At 45.0% G+C, this 15,631-nt stretch overlaps 1 protein-coding gene across 1 annotated transcript; it reads right to left on the minus strand.

The window, feature by feature from the left end:
• On the minus strand, nucleotides 1-15,593 carry Ubfd1 (ubiquitin family domain containing 1). Its single transcript, XM_057778897.1, has 7 exons — nucleotides 15,301-15,593; nucleotides 14,801-15,115; nucleotides 13,579-13,787; nucleotides 10,226-10,291; nucleotides 9,978-10,083; nucleotides 6,115-6,197; nucleotides 1-3,707 (listed from the first exon to the last, which is right to left on the minus strand). The coding sequence occupies exons 1-7, from the start codon at nucleotides 15,323-15,325 to the stop codon at nucleotides 3,597-3,599; spliced, it is 915 nt and encodes a 304-aa protein (XP_057634880.1). The 5' UTR covers nucleotides 15,326-15,593; the 3' UTR covers nucleotides 1-3,596.
• Nucleotides 15,594-15,631: the final 38 nt, after the last annotated feature.

Consider the following 15,631-nt stretch of genomic DNA (forward strand, 5'->3'; position numbering starts at 1 on the left):
ATCAAACTTTAATTGATAGACTAATCTTACAGGATAAACAATAAGACAGCTAGTCAAGATTACACATTAAAAAAAAATCCAGCAGCGCAAATCTAATAGACTAAATACGTTCATCTCCTCCCAAACAGGCATTTTTGATTTAAAAACAAACAAGAACAGAATGTACACCACAAGGAAACATAGTACTTACATATTGTCAGATACCTCTGCAGAACTCTGTAGGAAAGGTAAAGAAGGTTCTCAGCCACCAAGAAAGCAGAACCACCCAGCCTGGCAGGTAAACCCACCAGCAAACCAGAGGGCTCCTGGCCACTGTGATTTCAAAAAGGTTTCTAGGCCTATGAAGAAGGAAATGGGCCTGATCTGAAGACAAAGGGGCCGTCCTTTTCCAAGAGAACAGGGTTGAACAGTAGCAAGGAGCAAGAGAAAGTTGGCTCCCTCAGTAGATGTGTGGAAAGAAAGCCTGACACTGGAATTTATTTATCCATCCCTTCCCTTCTTGGCTCCTGGCAAAGAAAAGGGCTGGCCAACTGCAAGAGCTCACAATGCTCCTCCAGGCACATTAAAGAGGAAGAATTCCCTTCTGGGTGAGGCATGGCAACTTTTCTGAGACGTAGCAATGGAGCAAAGTTAATCTCTTTGGCCCTCAGAAGAGAAAGCAGCAATAAGGAGCTACTTAGGCCTTACCAGGGCCCTACTATATCCACAAGATTTGAAAGTGCATCCTTGCTCAGTCAAACCTAACCTAAGAGCCAAAGCTATCTGCAAGGCCCACCATAGATTAAGTATCTCACAAAGGTCCTGCAAATCTTGAGTCTGAGTGCTCTGAGCTGAGAGGCCCAGGCTCAGCAGTGGTTATGTAGTCACATTTTTTTTTCTGCCCAGTAGCCTCAGGGAGGAAAAGGAAGGCATGATGTCTATGAGGACAATCCTGCAGAAGGGCTACCAGTACCACCTATAGATGGGAGAGCATCCCTTTGTGTGGCTACATGATAAGCCCAGGGGATGCCTCGTCATGAGTAGGACTCCTCCAGCTAGCTTCATGTAATGCCACCAGAAGCCTTTTGAAGAGCTCCCTGCATGCCCTCTTAACTGATAGTGAAGGAATTGTGCAGAAATAATCCTGAGGAAAAAACACTGTGATGCTACCTAGCGGGAAGAGAATTTCAATTTGCTCACACAGATTTCGTCAGTATACTCCACATGGTAGAAATATATAAAGACTGCTCAAGGGACTGAGTGACAAAATAGCAAATACTGCTGTGACCCAGACAGATCTGAACACTTATTCCCAGGGCTTCTGGCACTGCCTGCCCCTGCCCTTCTGAGAGCTTCTGGCGCAGCCTTCTGTGCTGACAGGATCAGGAGCCACAGCTCAAGCTCTGGAAAGCAATACTCAAAACAGCTCCATACGAAAAGGTGTCATTTACATTATTTATAGAGAATATCTCCAAGTAAGGAAAAAGCACCATTGTACTAAAAATAAAAAGGCTCACAGAGGCTTTGGTCCTCTTGAAATGGCACCAGCCTGCGTGAGAAGCAGTTTGGCTCTTGGGCAGCAGGGGGACAACAGCAGGGCACGTGTACTAGGAGGAGAGAAGGCAGAGAGCACTGGTACCCTCACAGAAAATGGGGGGCTGGCAGAAGGGGCGTCAGAGCTAAGGTGGGGACACACAGGTCAGCTCAGAGAGACCAAAACTGGGTGTGTGGCATTGTCAAACAAGTCTCAAGGACAGGGACATTGGCATACAAATGACAGTATTCAAGCCAAGAAGATGTTATACCTGCCACTTGGTCACTTCCTTGATAGACCTGCCAAGTGCAGGAGGAGGCTGGGACAAGGAGCAAAATGTACTTTCTCCAGGGACTGCAGGCCAACAAGAACAGAAAATCCACAATTACCACTGAGATGCTGAAACACAGACAGTTTCTTGGACGCTGAATTTTGCATACGTTACTTACACGCCCAAAAAGCAGAGTAGGTTTTCCTGTCCAGATGCATAACTTGGCACTGAATACACCACAAAAAGCAAGAGTCTGTCTATGTGGGCTGGATTCCCAAACTACAGCTTAGAAGGGAAGGGCATAAATATCGTCATTAACTGGCTCACAAGGAATAGTCATCTTAGGCGAATACATGCGAATACATTTCACAGGATGAAGGCGGGTAACAGCTTAGATTCCAAAATGTGAAGCTGGAAAGGTTTCTCACCAAACCTTACTACGAGAGCCTGCAACCAGCGAGAGGAGAATTGCAAAGACGGCAGCAGAAAAAACAGCAAACGGCACAAAGGGAATCATCCACCAAGAGACTGTCCCTCATTTCAGTCGGTCAAGGCTTACGGAGAAGACAGCAGTTCACATGTACAAAGAACATCAGGGCTAAAACCAGGAGAGCAAGCTGGTCCTAAAAGCAATTTATCCCATCTCTGTTGTTGGAATACCACTGGCCGACCCACTGGGTCAGAGGTCTTCCGTGAGAAAGGCAGCATCTCTGAACCTGGGATAAAGGACACTTGAACTGAACGCACGAGCAGAGGACCAAATGGAGAAGCATAATTCAAACAACCACTGGACTGCTTAAGGAGTTCTAGGAAGCTTCCCAAGAAAGGAAGTGTGTGATCTGAGGCCATATGGTGAGCTGGCTCCTCAGAGCTGGGGGCCTTGGAGCAGCAAGTCCCAGGTTGTGGCGATAGGCAGAGTTTCAAAGCCAAGCTCAAGAAAGGCTGTCAACAACCAAACCAGCAGTGGAACTCCCCGGAACAGGGGTCCAAAGGGTAAGACGTGTACACAGGACTCAAGTGAGAGATACTCTGCTGCTCAACGAATACCCCAGGAAGGTGGGAGCCCCTACACCGAGACCACCAGTTGTTATTCCCATGTGTATTCCCAAGCAGCAGCAGCACATGGGAGAGAGCCTGGCAAGGAGGTGAAAATGAGGTACCAAAAGAGAAACTGGCATCTTTGGGTTTAAAACAAAATCATAGGAAGTGCGAAACATTAAAAAAGAAAATCTCTGAATCAATGAGCACACACACACAAAAAAATATGGCTTACTAACCACCCCCATTTTGCATACAATTTTAATACTAAAGAAAAAAAAAACCCAACTCATCCAATGCAGTCCAATCCAAATGTCTGCAACCAAAGACATCTGAAGACTTCAGCTGAAATCACTGCTAAAAACAAGACAAAACAAAACAAAACAAAACAAAAAAAAAAAAAAAAAAGAAAGAAAGAAAACAACCACAAAGCTTTGGATTATCCCCTCTCAGCATCCTGGCAGATCTACTCTCAAACACACTTAAGAGTATTCCACACATGTTCGAAACTTGGATTTATTAATTTCCACCATACTGACTTTAAAAATGGTAAGCCGACTGCAAGAAAGGGAACCGGTGATTTTAAGTTCAAATTAAGCTAATGGTGAAAGTACATCACCTCTGGCTTCAGTCACCACATCACCTCAGATTGAATAGAGATTTTTTTGTGTGTGAACAAAGTCCCAGAACTCTGCAATCCAGGGATGCTGCAGACCTCTCCCGGCAATGTCCTTCACTTTGGGTCAGTCTCCTGGGCCAGAGGTGAAAGTGCTTTCAAAAATACTGCCACTTGCCCAGCACAGTGTCTTTGATTGCATCCACATATTGAGTTGGAACCCAGTACACCCAGTAGTAAGAGGCTTCCGTGGGGCCCAACTGAAACGCCTGCAAGGGAAAAGGAAAAACCAAGCGATGCTTCAGAGGAGGGTGACCAAGCAGGCAGAACAACAGACGCAGGAGGGAGGGGCGCAAACTGATTAAAAAGGGAAGAAAAACAAAAGCAAATTGTGTACATGTTTCTCCTATACTTAAAAAAAGGGAAGGGTGAAAGGGCAAGTGGGGAGGAGAAAGTTCAGTTCAGCATAGCCAACTCTAAGGCAGTAGTTTGCAAACCTCAGCACACATCAGAACTATCTGAAAGACTTTCAAAAATAGACTGCAGGCTCCAGCCCCTGGATTTTGGTTTGGGAGACCTGAGGCAAAGCCCAAAAAACTTTTAGCAAGCTCCCAGGTAATTTCAACATTACTGGTCCAGAGGCCATAGTTTGAGGACTGCTGCCCTAGAAAACATGTCACTCACACACAGGAAACAGGTATGAATGTCTAAAGTGCACTGTGTGAAATGTTAAAATCCTGACAGTAATGTACACACCCACCAGTAAGTATGGAAGGGTACCCATAATTCACAGTGGTGTGGCCTAGTCATACAAACACTGGAGTCTTTTATTAAGATATGAATAGATCCTTTCGATCTAGAGTTATGACAGATCACAATGCCAACATCAAGTTGCAGAAGGGTAGATACCATGATGCTATTTATGAAAACTGAAAAACCACAACACAGTACACCATTTTGTTCATGGACATATGTATAAACAAAAGCAATGACAGATGAAGAACATACATGATAGCTTACAATAATGGGGAGGGGAGGGGAAGACAATGGGGACAACATCACTGTTGGTAAAAAATTTTTATTTAAAAGATTTAAAACAAGTTACAAAATGTTTACAACTATCGTATTTTGGTGATGGATATACGGGTTATGGTATAAACTGTAAGATGTATCCTTTTCTGTATCTTTGAAACATAACCCTAAAAATGAAAGAGCACTGTGAACTGTGACATACTACTCTAGTAGACAAATGGCATCTAGAAGAAGAGGAAAGCAAATCTTTCATGAGGACAAGGGTAAAGTGCTATTTAATGGCATAAATAAATAAATAAAAAGACTGAGGGGACTGCTGAATCCACTTTTTGCCTAAAATGACTTCAGAACATTGTAACTAAATTCTAAATAATTATTCATGGAAACAAATTCCTTAGGAAATGTCTAATGTGGTTCATTCACCCTATCGGCTTCCCCATCACCAGGCTACCTGGAAAACAGAATTTGCAAGGCCCACAGTGTCAGACTGTTCAAACAAATGTTTCAAAAGAGAGCGAAAGGGTCAGGCTAAAATTATCATTATCAACTGTTAAAGTAGAAAAATAATTGAGCAGGCAAAACCAATTTGTCTGCTATCTTGTTTTATATATTACAGAGAATATTACAGGCAGTAGAGGCTGCCTGATGGCCCCAAAGGAAACCCCAGTATGTTCTCATCACCGCCAAGAAATTCCAAAGAGCCTGTGTCCAGCAACTACAGTTCCATGGCCTTGACTTCGACACCATCCAGCTGACCCTGAGCAGGCAGGAAAGGACACACCAGCTATGCAGCCCATTGTATTCTAAGTCCCGTTCACTGACTGTCCTAGAACAAGTAGATTGTCCAACGTATCTCTGTGACCTGGACTTGGTACTCCTACCTATAGTTTAAACACCTAGCTGCTCATGGAGGTGGGGGGCAATATGGCAGCATCACGATAGGCTAGATACTGGAAAAAAACAAAACAAAACAAAAAACTGCCCCCTGGAGAAGAACAGCAGGCAAACCCACCCTCAAACTGTTGCAAGCCCAGGTTAGGTGCCTCTTGTAGCAACTTTGGAGTCTAGGCAGGTAAACTTCACTTGTAGAGTGCCCATTTTATCAGCTCACTAAACTGCCTGCTTTGTTCTGCACAAACTGATGAGCTCCATGCAGAGCAAGCGTGCCCTGGGCCCCATATCCCAAAGGGCTCCCGGCCATGTGGGCACATGCTGAGCATGGCAGACCACTACAGGAGAGAGACTTCTTGGTATCTTCACAGCCCCATGGCTAAGGTGATGTTCTCTTTTATAAGCAAGACAAAACTTAAAATGAAAGTCCAAAAGCCATTCCAATTCATTTTCCTGGCCTAAAAACAAAGTATAACAAATAAGAGGGAGACAGAAGAGATTTCTAAAAAGGAGAGGAGAAAACAAACCCTCCTTTGGACTACTGGGAGAGTATAAAAGAAAAACAAAAAAGCAAGCAAACAAACAAACAAAAAACCCATAACTGGGAACTCAACTCTAAGTAGAGAAGAAAACATAAGGATCTCCACAGTCTTCTGAAGACTGCTTACTTTTCAGTTGGCAATGCCCTGTTAGAAATCCACTCCCTTCAAGAGGAAGCAGGAGCAGACGGCCAGGCAAGCTGAGGCTACTCACCATCATGTGGTAGTCTTCGTGTCCTTCGATAGGTTCACTAACCACATTTTTAATGGAGCCCATGGGCAGTTTCTCAGTCCGCTCTAGGTTTAAAGAAGGACAGCAGTTACTCAAAGGTCTACCTGTCCCAACTCCACCTTGACCACAGCAATTCCTCCCACACTAGGGCTGGTTGGATATATAGTAACTTAGGTGGCAGGTACCACGCCCTCTAGGGATGAGGGACAGCATCTTCTGACCAATGCACCTACAGCCTGGAAGGGAGCTAGGAAATCTGGAGCATCAAATGGAAAACAGGGTTCAGTGGCGGTAGAGTAAAAGTGTCAGGGCACATTTACCCATCTTATTAGTAGTTTTCAAGTCTGATGATTAAAAAACACCTCAAAACACCATTTTGCTTTTATAACCCAAAACTGAATTAGCTAAGGTTTTGAACACCTAAAAAAGGCAAATTCAAGAAGCCCACAACAAAGAAGCAACAGGAGGGAAGACTATATGCCAAGTTTCCAAGACTATTTATTGCCTGTGCCAAAACTTACAAACCCTTTATAAACATAACTGTGGTGGTCTCTCAAAAACATTTATGCCCTCACCTGATCAACACTGGAAGACACCAATGATCACTGGGGCAGAGACCATTTTACAAGTTTAAGGATGGCAGGAAAGAGGAGGCAGCCATGAAACAGGCCTTCATTGAGATGAGGCACCTGTAGCAGACAAGTGTAATGATGATGAGGCAGGGGATCTTTGCCACAAGAATAACCCAGGAAGCACCAGATACCTGAGGTACAGGCAGGCATTGTCATAACACTGTTAAATCAAGGTGGAAAAGACTCCTTAGAGCTTTTACAGAAAGAAAGATCTTAAAGACAGATAAATAAACAACTAGGTCACCAAATGGAACTAGAAATTTAAGAGCCCTGGGCTCTGGTTTTACCAGTTACATCAAGTGTTGTACTTCCATAAGCCTTGACTTCTGAAAACTGGGAATGGGGAGATGGGGCCTGAATGTCTACTTCATGGCTCTAAAACAGCAGTCACACACAGGCAAGAACAGCGGCATACTTAAGACTGAGACTATTCAAATACTTTCCACCTTTTCTGACCTTTTCTCAAATTCCAAAGGCTGGACAATGCAAACACCACACAGCTGATAATGGAAATCAACTAACCTTTGACTGTCCTACAAGTATGGCGGAGCGGCAGCTGACTACAAGCCTAGCATGCTGTTCTGTGCAACTCCATGGTCTCACCCTGCTTCTTCCTACACAGGCAACAGTTTGTTGTGTGTGGCAGTCTTGAGAGTCCCTTACTCAGCAAAGTACTCATAGAGAGGCCAGTTAACTGCTGGGACATTCACTTTACAGCACCTTCTTGCTGAAGTAAAAACAAGCCAATGGCTTTTAGCCAATTCCCAGAGCAAGCTGTGCTTCTCCAAGTCCCTTTGATGCTAGGTGACAAAACTCCTGGGGGCCTAAGAAGAACACTTACCCACCCTCTGGGCTACTAAGGAGGTAGCCCATTGATAAGGAAAAGTTTAGCTCAGAATGAACAGCTCAGGTTATCAACCATGAAAGGTACAAGGAGTTCATGGCCATGTTCCTTCAATACAGCAATGGGAAGAAGTTCTCAAACAGCTCAAATCTCAGTGCATCAGGACATTGCTAGAGCTCTGCCCTCACACTAAAGCAGGAGGCCAGCTGCTTCCAGAAGCTTAAATAAAATCTCTGAACCTAAATCTAGTACTCTTGAAGCTGGAGTGGGAGAATCACCAAAAGTCTGAGGCCAGGTTAAGCTATAGTTTCCTCAAAAACATCAAACAACATACACAACTTCATGGGGAAACTATCCCTAACCACGTGCGTGCACCTACCCTCCTGGACATACATGATGACCTTCCAAGACCAGCCTGTGCAACTGCTCTCAATGTGGGCTGCCAGCAAGCAGAGACACCCAGCTACAGAGGAGAGCCATATGCATCAGCAAGAAACTCAGTAATGGAAGATGAGGCAAGATCACCAAGAAAAACCCAAGCAGGGCTTCTACTCACTGGCAAAGAAGATGGTATGACAGGCTCTCTTGAACAGCGTGTTCGAGCAAAGCCTTCAAAAGCCATGGGAAAACTAGAGAAACCTTTTAAAACTTAGAGAATTTGGTCTGACCACGCAGTTAAGAGTTGGCTATAAAATAAACAATATAGCTAGCTATCAGAAAATGAGAAAACTCACTTTCAACACTCCAGTCATTTTTAAGACTCCCTAGGGTTGAAACAGTGATCTGTGTTCTAGATTCATGGTTCAGATAATAAAAACCACACCCCTATCATCCTGCCCAAGTTTTATTTTTGTGAAACTTGATTCCATTTTCTGCAACCTGCCCTTGGAAACAAGTCTCTGATGATGGGACCACTATTCTCCTCTTTGGCATGTACCTCAAACACTGAACACCTATAGTGCTGGCCACAAACAGGTGAATTAGGCACGTTCAGGTCCCTCCAGGAACCTAATGGGGACAGACAGTCAGAGAGCAGTGAGTGCTCTAGGGACATAAACAGAATGCCCGAGGAGCAGAAGCAACTCAAAGGAACAAAAGTTCAGTGGAGGCTAGGGAGATGTAAGGAAGGCTTCATTAGGAAAGGGCATCTTGGGGGTGGGGGAGCTTGGAAGACTATTAATCCCAAGGACTGAGGAGAAGACATTCCAGGATAGGGCCCAGCAAAGACAAGAACTCTGCAAAATATGAGCTGGGGAATTCAAGCATGTGCCTCAAGTACACAAGGCTGACAGAGTGGGCCGAGGACTTAGAACAGGGTATGGTGAAACATCTGAAGCAGGTCTGGAAGAACTAATGGTTTACAGGTCTAGGAAACAGACAAAAAGCAATACAGCAATGAGGACCAAAGTTGACAGAAGGGGTCAGGTAGACAGAAACTTGCTCCTAATGCAACTTTTCAAAAAAGGCTAGTAGCCTTTAGCAGTAGCTAAAGGGATGCAGGGCAATTCTGGAGTGTTACCGATAAGATTTGGCAACTAGCTGGGAGTGATGGTATATGCATTTAATCCCAATACTCAGAGGCAGAGGCAGGCAGATGTAAGTTTGAGGCTAACCTGGTCTACAGAGCAAGTTCCAGGATAGCCTGAATTATATAAAAAGTACTACATAAAAAAAGATAAAATAAAATTCGGGAAGCATCAAGGAAAGGTTGAGTAGAAATGGTCAGAAATACTTCCTGGAAACGCAAGGCTGAACCAGATACTATGGGCAGGCAGAGTGTCACTGACATGGGATGAGGATGTATATAAAGGGCAATCAGCAAGCAAAGGGAGAAATTCTAGGTGGCAATTAGGGAAATTTCACTTCTAGAATCAACTGACCAATAGGGAGGGGCCACATAGGCACCACGAGCAAAGCTAACTAAAATTAGATGGGGCCATGGGGATTGTGGTGAATACCACTGCTTAGTCACAGCTACTCAATGCCTCATAAAGAGTGCAGGCTCCAGTGGCCAGATCTTCTCCCCATTAGTTTCAGAGAAATCTGATTTGTACAAACTACGTATATATCCATAAAATCCTTGCTTAAGGACCAGATTTAGGTCATATACTCGGGATCTCTTGGTTTATATATTAACTTAAGGGCCAAATGTGAAGGATGGTCTCTGAGATCAGACTAAAAAGAAAGAGGGGAATGGGGCCAACCAAGAGGCAAGCATGTAAAGACACAATCAAAAGCTATGAAGACACAAAGTATGATGAGGAGAGGGGCTCCAAATGAAAGGCAGAATCACAGTCAGGAGCCACTGCTGTTGGGTGCTAGAAGCAGGCAGGATGCAGGGATGCCAAAGAGGCTGAGAACTAGAGTACCTTTAGTGCCGATCCACAGCTGGTCTTGCTCTAGCTTAAAGGTGAGTCTCACTTTCCCTCCAGACTTATTATACATGCCAGACAAGGGTACCGTTGGCAGGCGCTCCTGGAGGCACGAGAGCACAGTGAGAAAGGGAGGGGCAGTAGGACAGAGAGAGGGAGATGAGACAGAACTTGAGGCCATGATTATAGGAATCTTAGACTGTGGAACCCAATTCTTCAAGGGTTCAAAAATCAGGTGAGCTTACCTGGGCACCCTTAACAGATGGCATCACATCTTCAGGTTTTCCTTTGTCCAACACTTTCCTGTGTTGCTACAATATAAGTCAGAACAAAGAGAAAAATAAGACATAAGACACTCTACTACATTTGAGCCAGGTTTCTATCTCTTGAATAAAGAGAATGAAGCAGCCTAAATGTTTGTTGGATAACAGATCCCTTAACACTGCAGAGCAAATGTGTTCAAGGGAGTTTATGTTGATAATGAAATGTTCCTTTACTTGTGCTAGCTAGCCACTGGTCGCTGACTTATAAGCACTTTATATGTGACTAGCAACATGAAGAAGTAACTTCTCATTTTTATTTAAGATTAACTATCCACACATAGCTACCATATTAGACATAAAAGTTTCACAGACTAAGTAGGAGTTCAAGGTTACTAATTCAATGTTTTACTCCCATCTCACCCATGAAAAACCTAATCATTAAGTTATCAGACAGGAAAAGAGAGCAACATCTGCATTTTTCAACTCCAAAGAAACTACATACTGCCTGTATAGGTATAAATGCCAAGCAGGGTCATTTCTCCATTATTATGGAGAGCCAGACTATGGCAGAAGTCTTCCTCTGCCCCACCATCAATCCAGTCACAATGAATACCCAGGGAATCACATTTTGAAAACAGAAATGCCGACTCCCCCATGCCTTCCCACGAAGAAGCGTCCAAGCCCACTCCTCCTGCTTTCTATCTCAGAACTCACGTTCCAAACTCATAGTCCCTAAATGCCTTTGTCTCATCTCTTTCACATCTGTGGTTTTACAAGTACAGCAGCTGCTTGCTAAAGCTAGAACTATAGGCCAATAAATGGGCCAAGGGTAAAACTCAGTGAAATGCAGCACTCATAGGCAATGAGCCAACTCAAGCCTTCACTGGTACAGCAGGACCCCGTGGCAGGGATTGCTAGCAAAGGGCTGCTGCTGACATCAGCCTCAGATTCCGGAACACGCTCATCAAAAGCCTCATGAGGGAGTGAAGCCTCAGTAGGTCATGCTATGCCTCGTAACCAGTGGCATCCCCAAAGCAAAGCAGCACAGACTGAAAGTATATTTGAGTCATGCCTTATAAGCACCTGTGGGAGAATCGTCCTTGAACGGTGGTAAACAGTTTTAAGCCTGTTAAGCTACCATTAGTAACCCAAAACCTGTATTTACAAGGCAGGTTATGCACTAAGGATGTGACAGGAGAAAATACTCACATCTTCTTATAAATGTGGCAAGGGAAGACAAAAAATACCAATGACCTCAATGGCTTACAGGAAATTAGGACCCCATATTTAGGGATGAAAATGGGTCATATAAATATTTACTTCTAGATGATAATTCAACCTTACAACACTTACCTAAATAGAGGTGATGCTCTGCAGTAGAGCATGTGTTATATGTATAGAAAAGGTCCCAGGTTCAATCCCCAGCACCAAATACAACAGAAAACAAATACCCTATAAAAAGGTGTTCTAAACTTCAGAGTGTTGGGGATTTTGTAAAGATAACGGTTTTAAAACACGTTAGATAATATTCTCTATGATATCTGGGGTAGTAACTTATAACCGAACAATACTTCTTTCAAGCATATTAGTATTTCCATCAAAAAATGTTAAGAGGAACTGGAGAGATTGCTCAGAGATTAAGAACACTAGTTGCTCTTCCAGAGGTCCTGAGTTCAATTCCTAGCAACCACAGGGTGGCTCACAACCATCTATAATGGAATCCAATGCCCTCCTCTGGCGAGCAGAGGAACATGTAGACAGAGCACTAATAAATAAATCTTTTAAAAAATATTTTTTTAGGCCGGGCAGTGGTGACGCACGCCTTTAATCCCAGCACTTGGGAGGCAGAAGCAGGCGGATCTCTGTGAGTTCGAGGCTAGCCTGGTCTAGAAGAGCTAGTTCCAGCACAGGAACCAAAAAAGCTACAGAGAAATCTTGTCTTGAAAATCCAAAAAAAAAAAAAATTTTAGCCGGTGGTGGTGGTGCACGCCTTTAATCCCAGCACTTGGGACGCAGAGGCAGGCAGATCTCTGTGAGTTCAAGGCCAGCCTGGTCTACAAGAGCTAGTTCCAGGATAGGCTCCAAAGCTACAGAGAAACCCTGTCTCGGAAAAACTAAATAAATAAATAAAAATAAAAAATAGGGCTGGAGAAATGGCTCAGTGGTTAAGAGCATTGCCTGCTCTTCCAAAGGTCCAGAGTTCAATTCCCAGCAACCACATGGTGGCTCACAACCATCTGTAATGAGGTGTGGTGCCCTCTTCTGGCCTTCAGGCATATACACAAACAGAACATTGTATACATAATAAATAAATATTGAAAAAGAAAAAAAAATTAAAAAAATTTTTTAAAAAGTGTAACTGTCCCCACACTTGTTCAATTTTGCTACCAAAATTTTAAAAATACTCATTTTTGATTATGAAGGAAACATGGATTGTGAGTGTCTAACACAAAGCCAAGCATCTTTCTCCCATGGTTGAAACTATGTCTGTAGTGTGTGGCCCTATAACTAATGTTGGTTCAAGTCAGTTTTACTCTGGTCAGGACACATATTAAATTAAAATTACATGGTAAAGGACTAGGGGGTAGCTCAGTGTAGAGTTCTTGCCTACTATTGTGCACAAGACTCTAGGTCCAGTCCTCCGCATCATGTACACAAAACACACACCTATAAACAGGCATGATGGCACATGTCCACAAACTCAGCACCAGGGAGACAGAGACAAGAAAACTGTACAAAGTCCAGGCCAACTTAGTATCCAGATCAAGCTTCAGGCCAGTCAGGGCTAAGAAGTGAAACCCTGCCTCAAAGAACAAGCAGAAAAATGAGTAAGAGAGATAATATAAATCGCAGGCTATGTCATGAAGGGTCACAATAAACACACAACAAAAAGTGTCAATATCTTCTTATTCAGTTTGGTTTGGGTTCCTGAAATGGTCAGTTTTAGGAGAACCTCTGAAATCTCTTGACTTCCATACCTATCCAGAAGTGGGCTTTTTGAACTTGAGAAGACACACCTGTAAGGAATAAGGGCTTCATTCTAACACTGGCCATCTTCTCTGGCATGGAATAAAAGGAACCCACACCTGTTCCACCTGCTAACTCACTGAAGTCTCCCTTCACAAAGGCCTTATCCTAAAGCAAGGAAGACTAAGGAACACTAACCAGCCAGATGACAAAGTTGCAAATTTCAGGTAGCTGTCAACTCCACTGCTGCACCCAACTCCTCCATAAATGTCCATCATGGGCCCTGTCCAAAAAGCATCTTATTCTAGGGAGAATGTAACCAGCCTCCAAATTCCCAGGACCAACAAGTAAGTCCACAATGCACTCACCTTCTGCCTGCAGAGGGGCTCCTTCTTGTTCTCTTCAGCCTTTGCGTCCTGCTGGGCAGCATCTTTGGGGGTGTTTACTGCTAAAACATCATTTATAGTAGAGCCAACCACCATGATCTTGGCTCCACTGGTCACTTTTATTTCTCTCAACGTTTTATCTTCAGGAACAAGTCCCTTATACATGACCTTCTGCATGGCGGGTGGGAGACCTTGACAAAAAGTGGAAGGTAGGGAAAGGAATAAGCAGGAAATGTATGGACCATCATGCTTCTGTAACGAAACAGGAAGTGAACACTGGCTTCATCAGCTAGCAGCTTTTTTTTTTTTTTTTTTTTTTTTTTTTGGTTTTTCAAGACAGGGTTTCTCTGTGGTTTTGGAGCCTGTCCTGGAACTAGCTCTTGTAGACCAGGCTGGTCTCGAACTCACAGAGATCCGCCTGCCTCTGCCTCCCAAGTGCTGGGATTAAAGGCGTGCGCCACCACCGCCCAGCAGCTAGTAGCTTTTTGAACTTGGGGGAATTTGGACCAGTAGGATATTTGGTTGCTAAGACTTGGTCCTTCTAGTAGACTTAGGGTATTTAGAATTGTCCAACATGTCTTTGTTATCATTCCTTCCAAGTTGCTCCTCAGCCTTATTCTCACTTAGATACTGAGAATGTCCAAGCATCAGGGACACAGCAGTCAGTAAGTTACTTTCCTATGGCATTTACAGGCTACATGGGAATAGCTTAAGAAAGAAGTAATTTTAAATAGCAAATCAATACAAACAGAGTGACCAAATATAATTGTGAAGGGCCACCATGACTGTCAGTCAATATTAATGTTTCAGGAACTTCCCTTATGAAACTTACCTATCTGCTAAAAATAAATCTAGACCCACTCAGAATTTCTACAGTTAGTGCCCAGGAGCTGTGAATTTAATAAATGCCACGGGAGATTTTCACTATCCTTAGTAGTCCAACATTAGTTAGAAGGCTGAGCCTAATAATTCAGTTTAAGGTTTGCATCTCTGCTCCACCATTTGGTAGCTCTATATCATCACGGGTCCAGTTTTCCCTCTGTGATTAATAAAAGACATGCAAATACTGACTTCAGAAAAACTGCAGCGAGGGTAGCGGGAGTCCATGCAAGGAAAACACAGCAGTTCTAGGACGACGTAAGCAATACGGACTAGAAGGTGGGGGTGGGGGATGGAGGCAGTTGGTTGTCAGCTCCTAGAATACCTGTAATGGAGTGAATCTTCTGCTTTAGCTCGGAACCCGTGCTGTCCAACGGGACCTTCACGTCGTGCTTAGTCTTGTTCCAAATTATCTTCAGCTCCACCAGCTCCCTGCCCGCACCGCCGCCTGCGTCCTCGCCGTTGCTGACCGAGGCCTGAGCCACAGGGTCCCCAGGGGGCTGGGCCGGGGCCGGCTGCAGGCTGCCTCGCGCGTCGCAGGAGTCTTCGGCCGCCGCCCCCGCCGCTACTTCGTCCTCCACGCAGTTGAGGGGCCGTGCGGGCGCCTCGGTGGGCACAGCCTCAGCCTCCGTGTCCATGCCTGCAAAGGGGTTAAGAGGGTGGGCGCTCGCCGCGGGCCGGGCCTGCGACGAGAATGAGCCCGGGCGCCACTGCACCGTCGCTGCTGCGCCACCTCCTCCCCCTAGGGCCAGATCCCGTTCCCCGACCCCCGCAGCGCCGGCAGCTCTTCAGCCGCCGACCGACCGCCTTCCCCTCCGCACTCACCATCCGGGGCTCCGGCCGCCGCCATGATGATTGTGTACAACACCCACCGCGCCCGCAGGGGCCGCCGGGAAGAAGCGAGCTGGCTGAGATTGGCCCCCGCTACAGCCCCTAATTTCACTCAGCCTGGCCGGAAACAGGTGGAGGTTTCTATGGAGACCCGCCTCCTCCGCTTCCCCGGCCGGCCCCTGCCACGCTTTAGCATTCCCGCAGCCGAGGGGGCGGGTCTGGGAAATGGCCCGCTCCCAGCGCGCAGTCCCCTAGCGGCGGTGCACCGTCCCAGCTGTTCAGAGGGGAGTGGGCGGCCCAGATCGGCGGCCTGCGCCTTTAAGTG

Source organism: Chionomys nivalis, chromosome 8, assembly GCF_950005125.1.
Source record: "Chionomys nivalis chromosome 8, mChiNiv1.1, whole genome shotgun sequence".
In the NCBI taxonomy this organism is placed as follows: Eukaryota; Metazoa; Chordata; class Mammalia; order Rodentia; family Cricetidae; genus Chionomys; species Chionomys nivalis.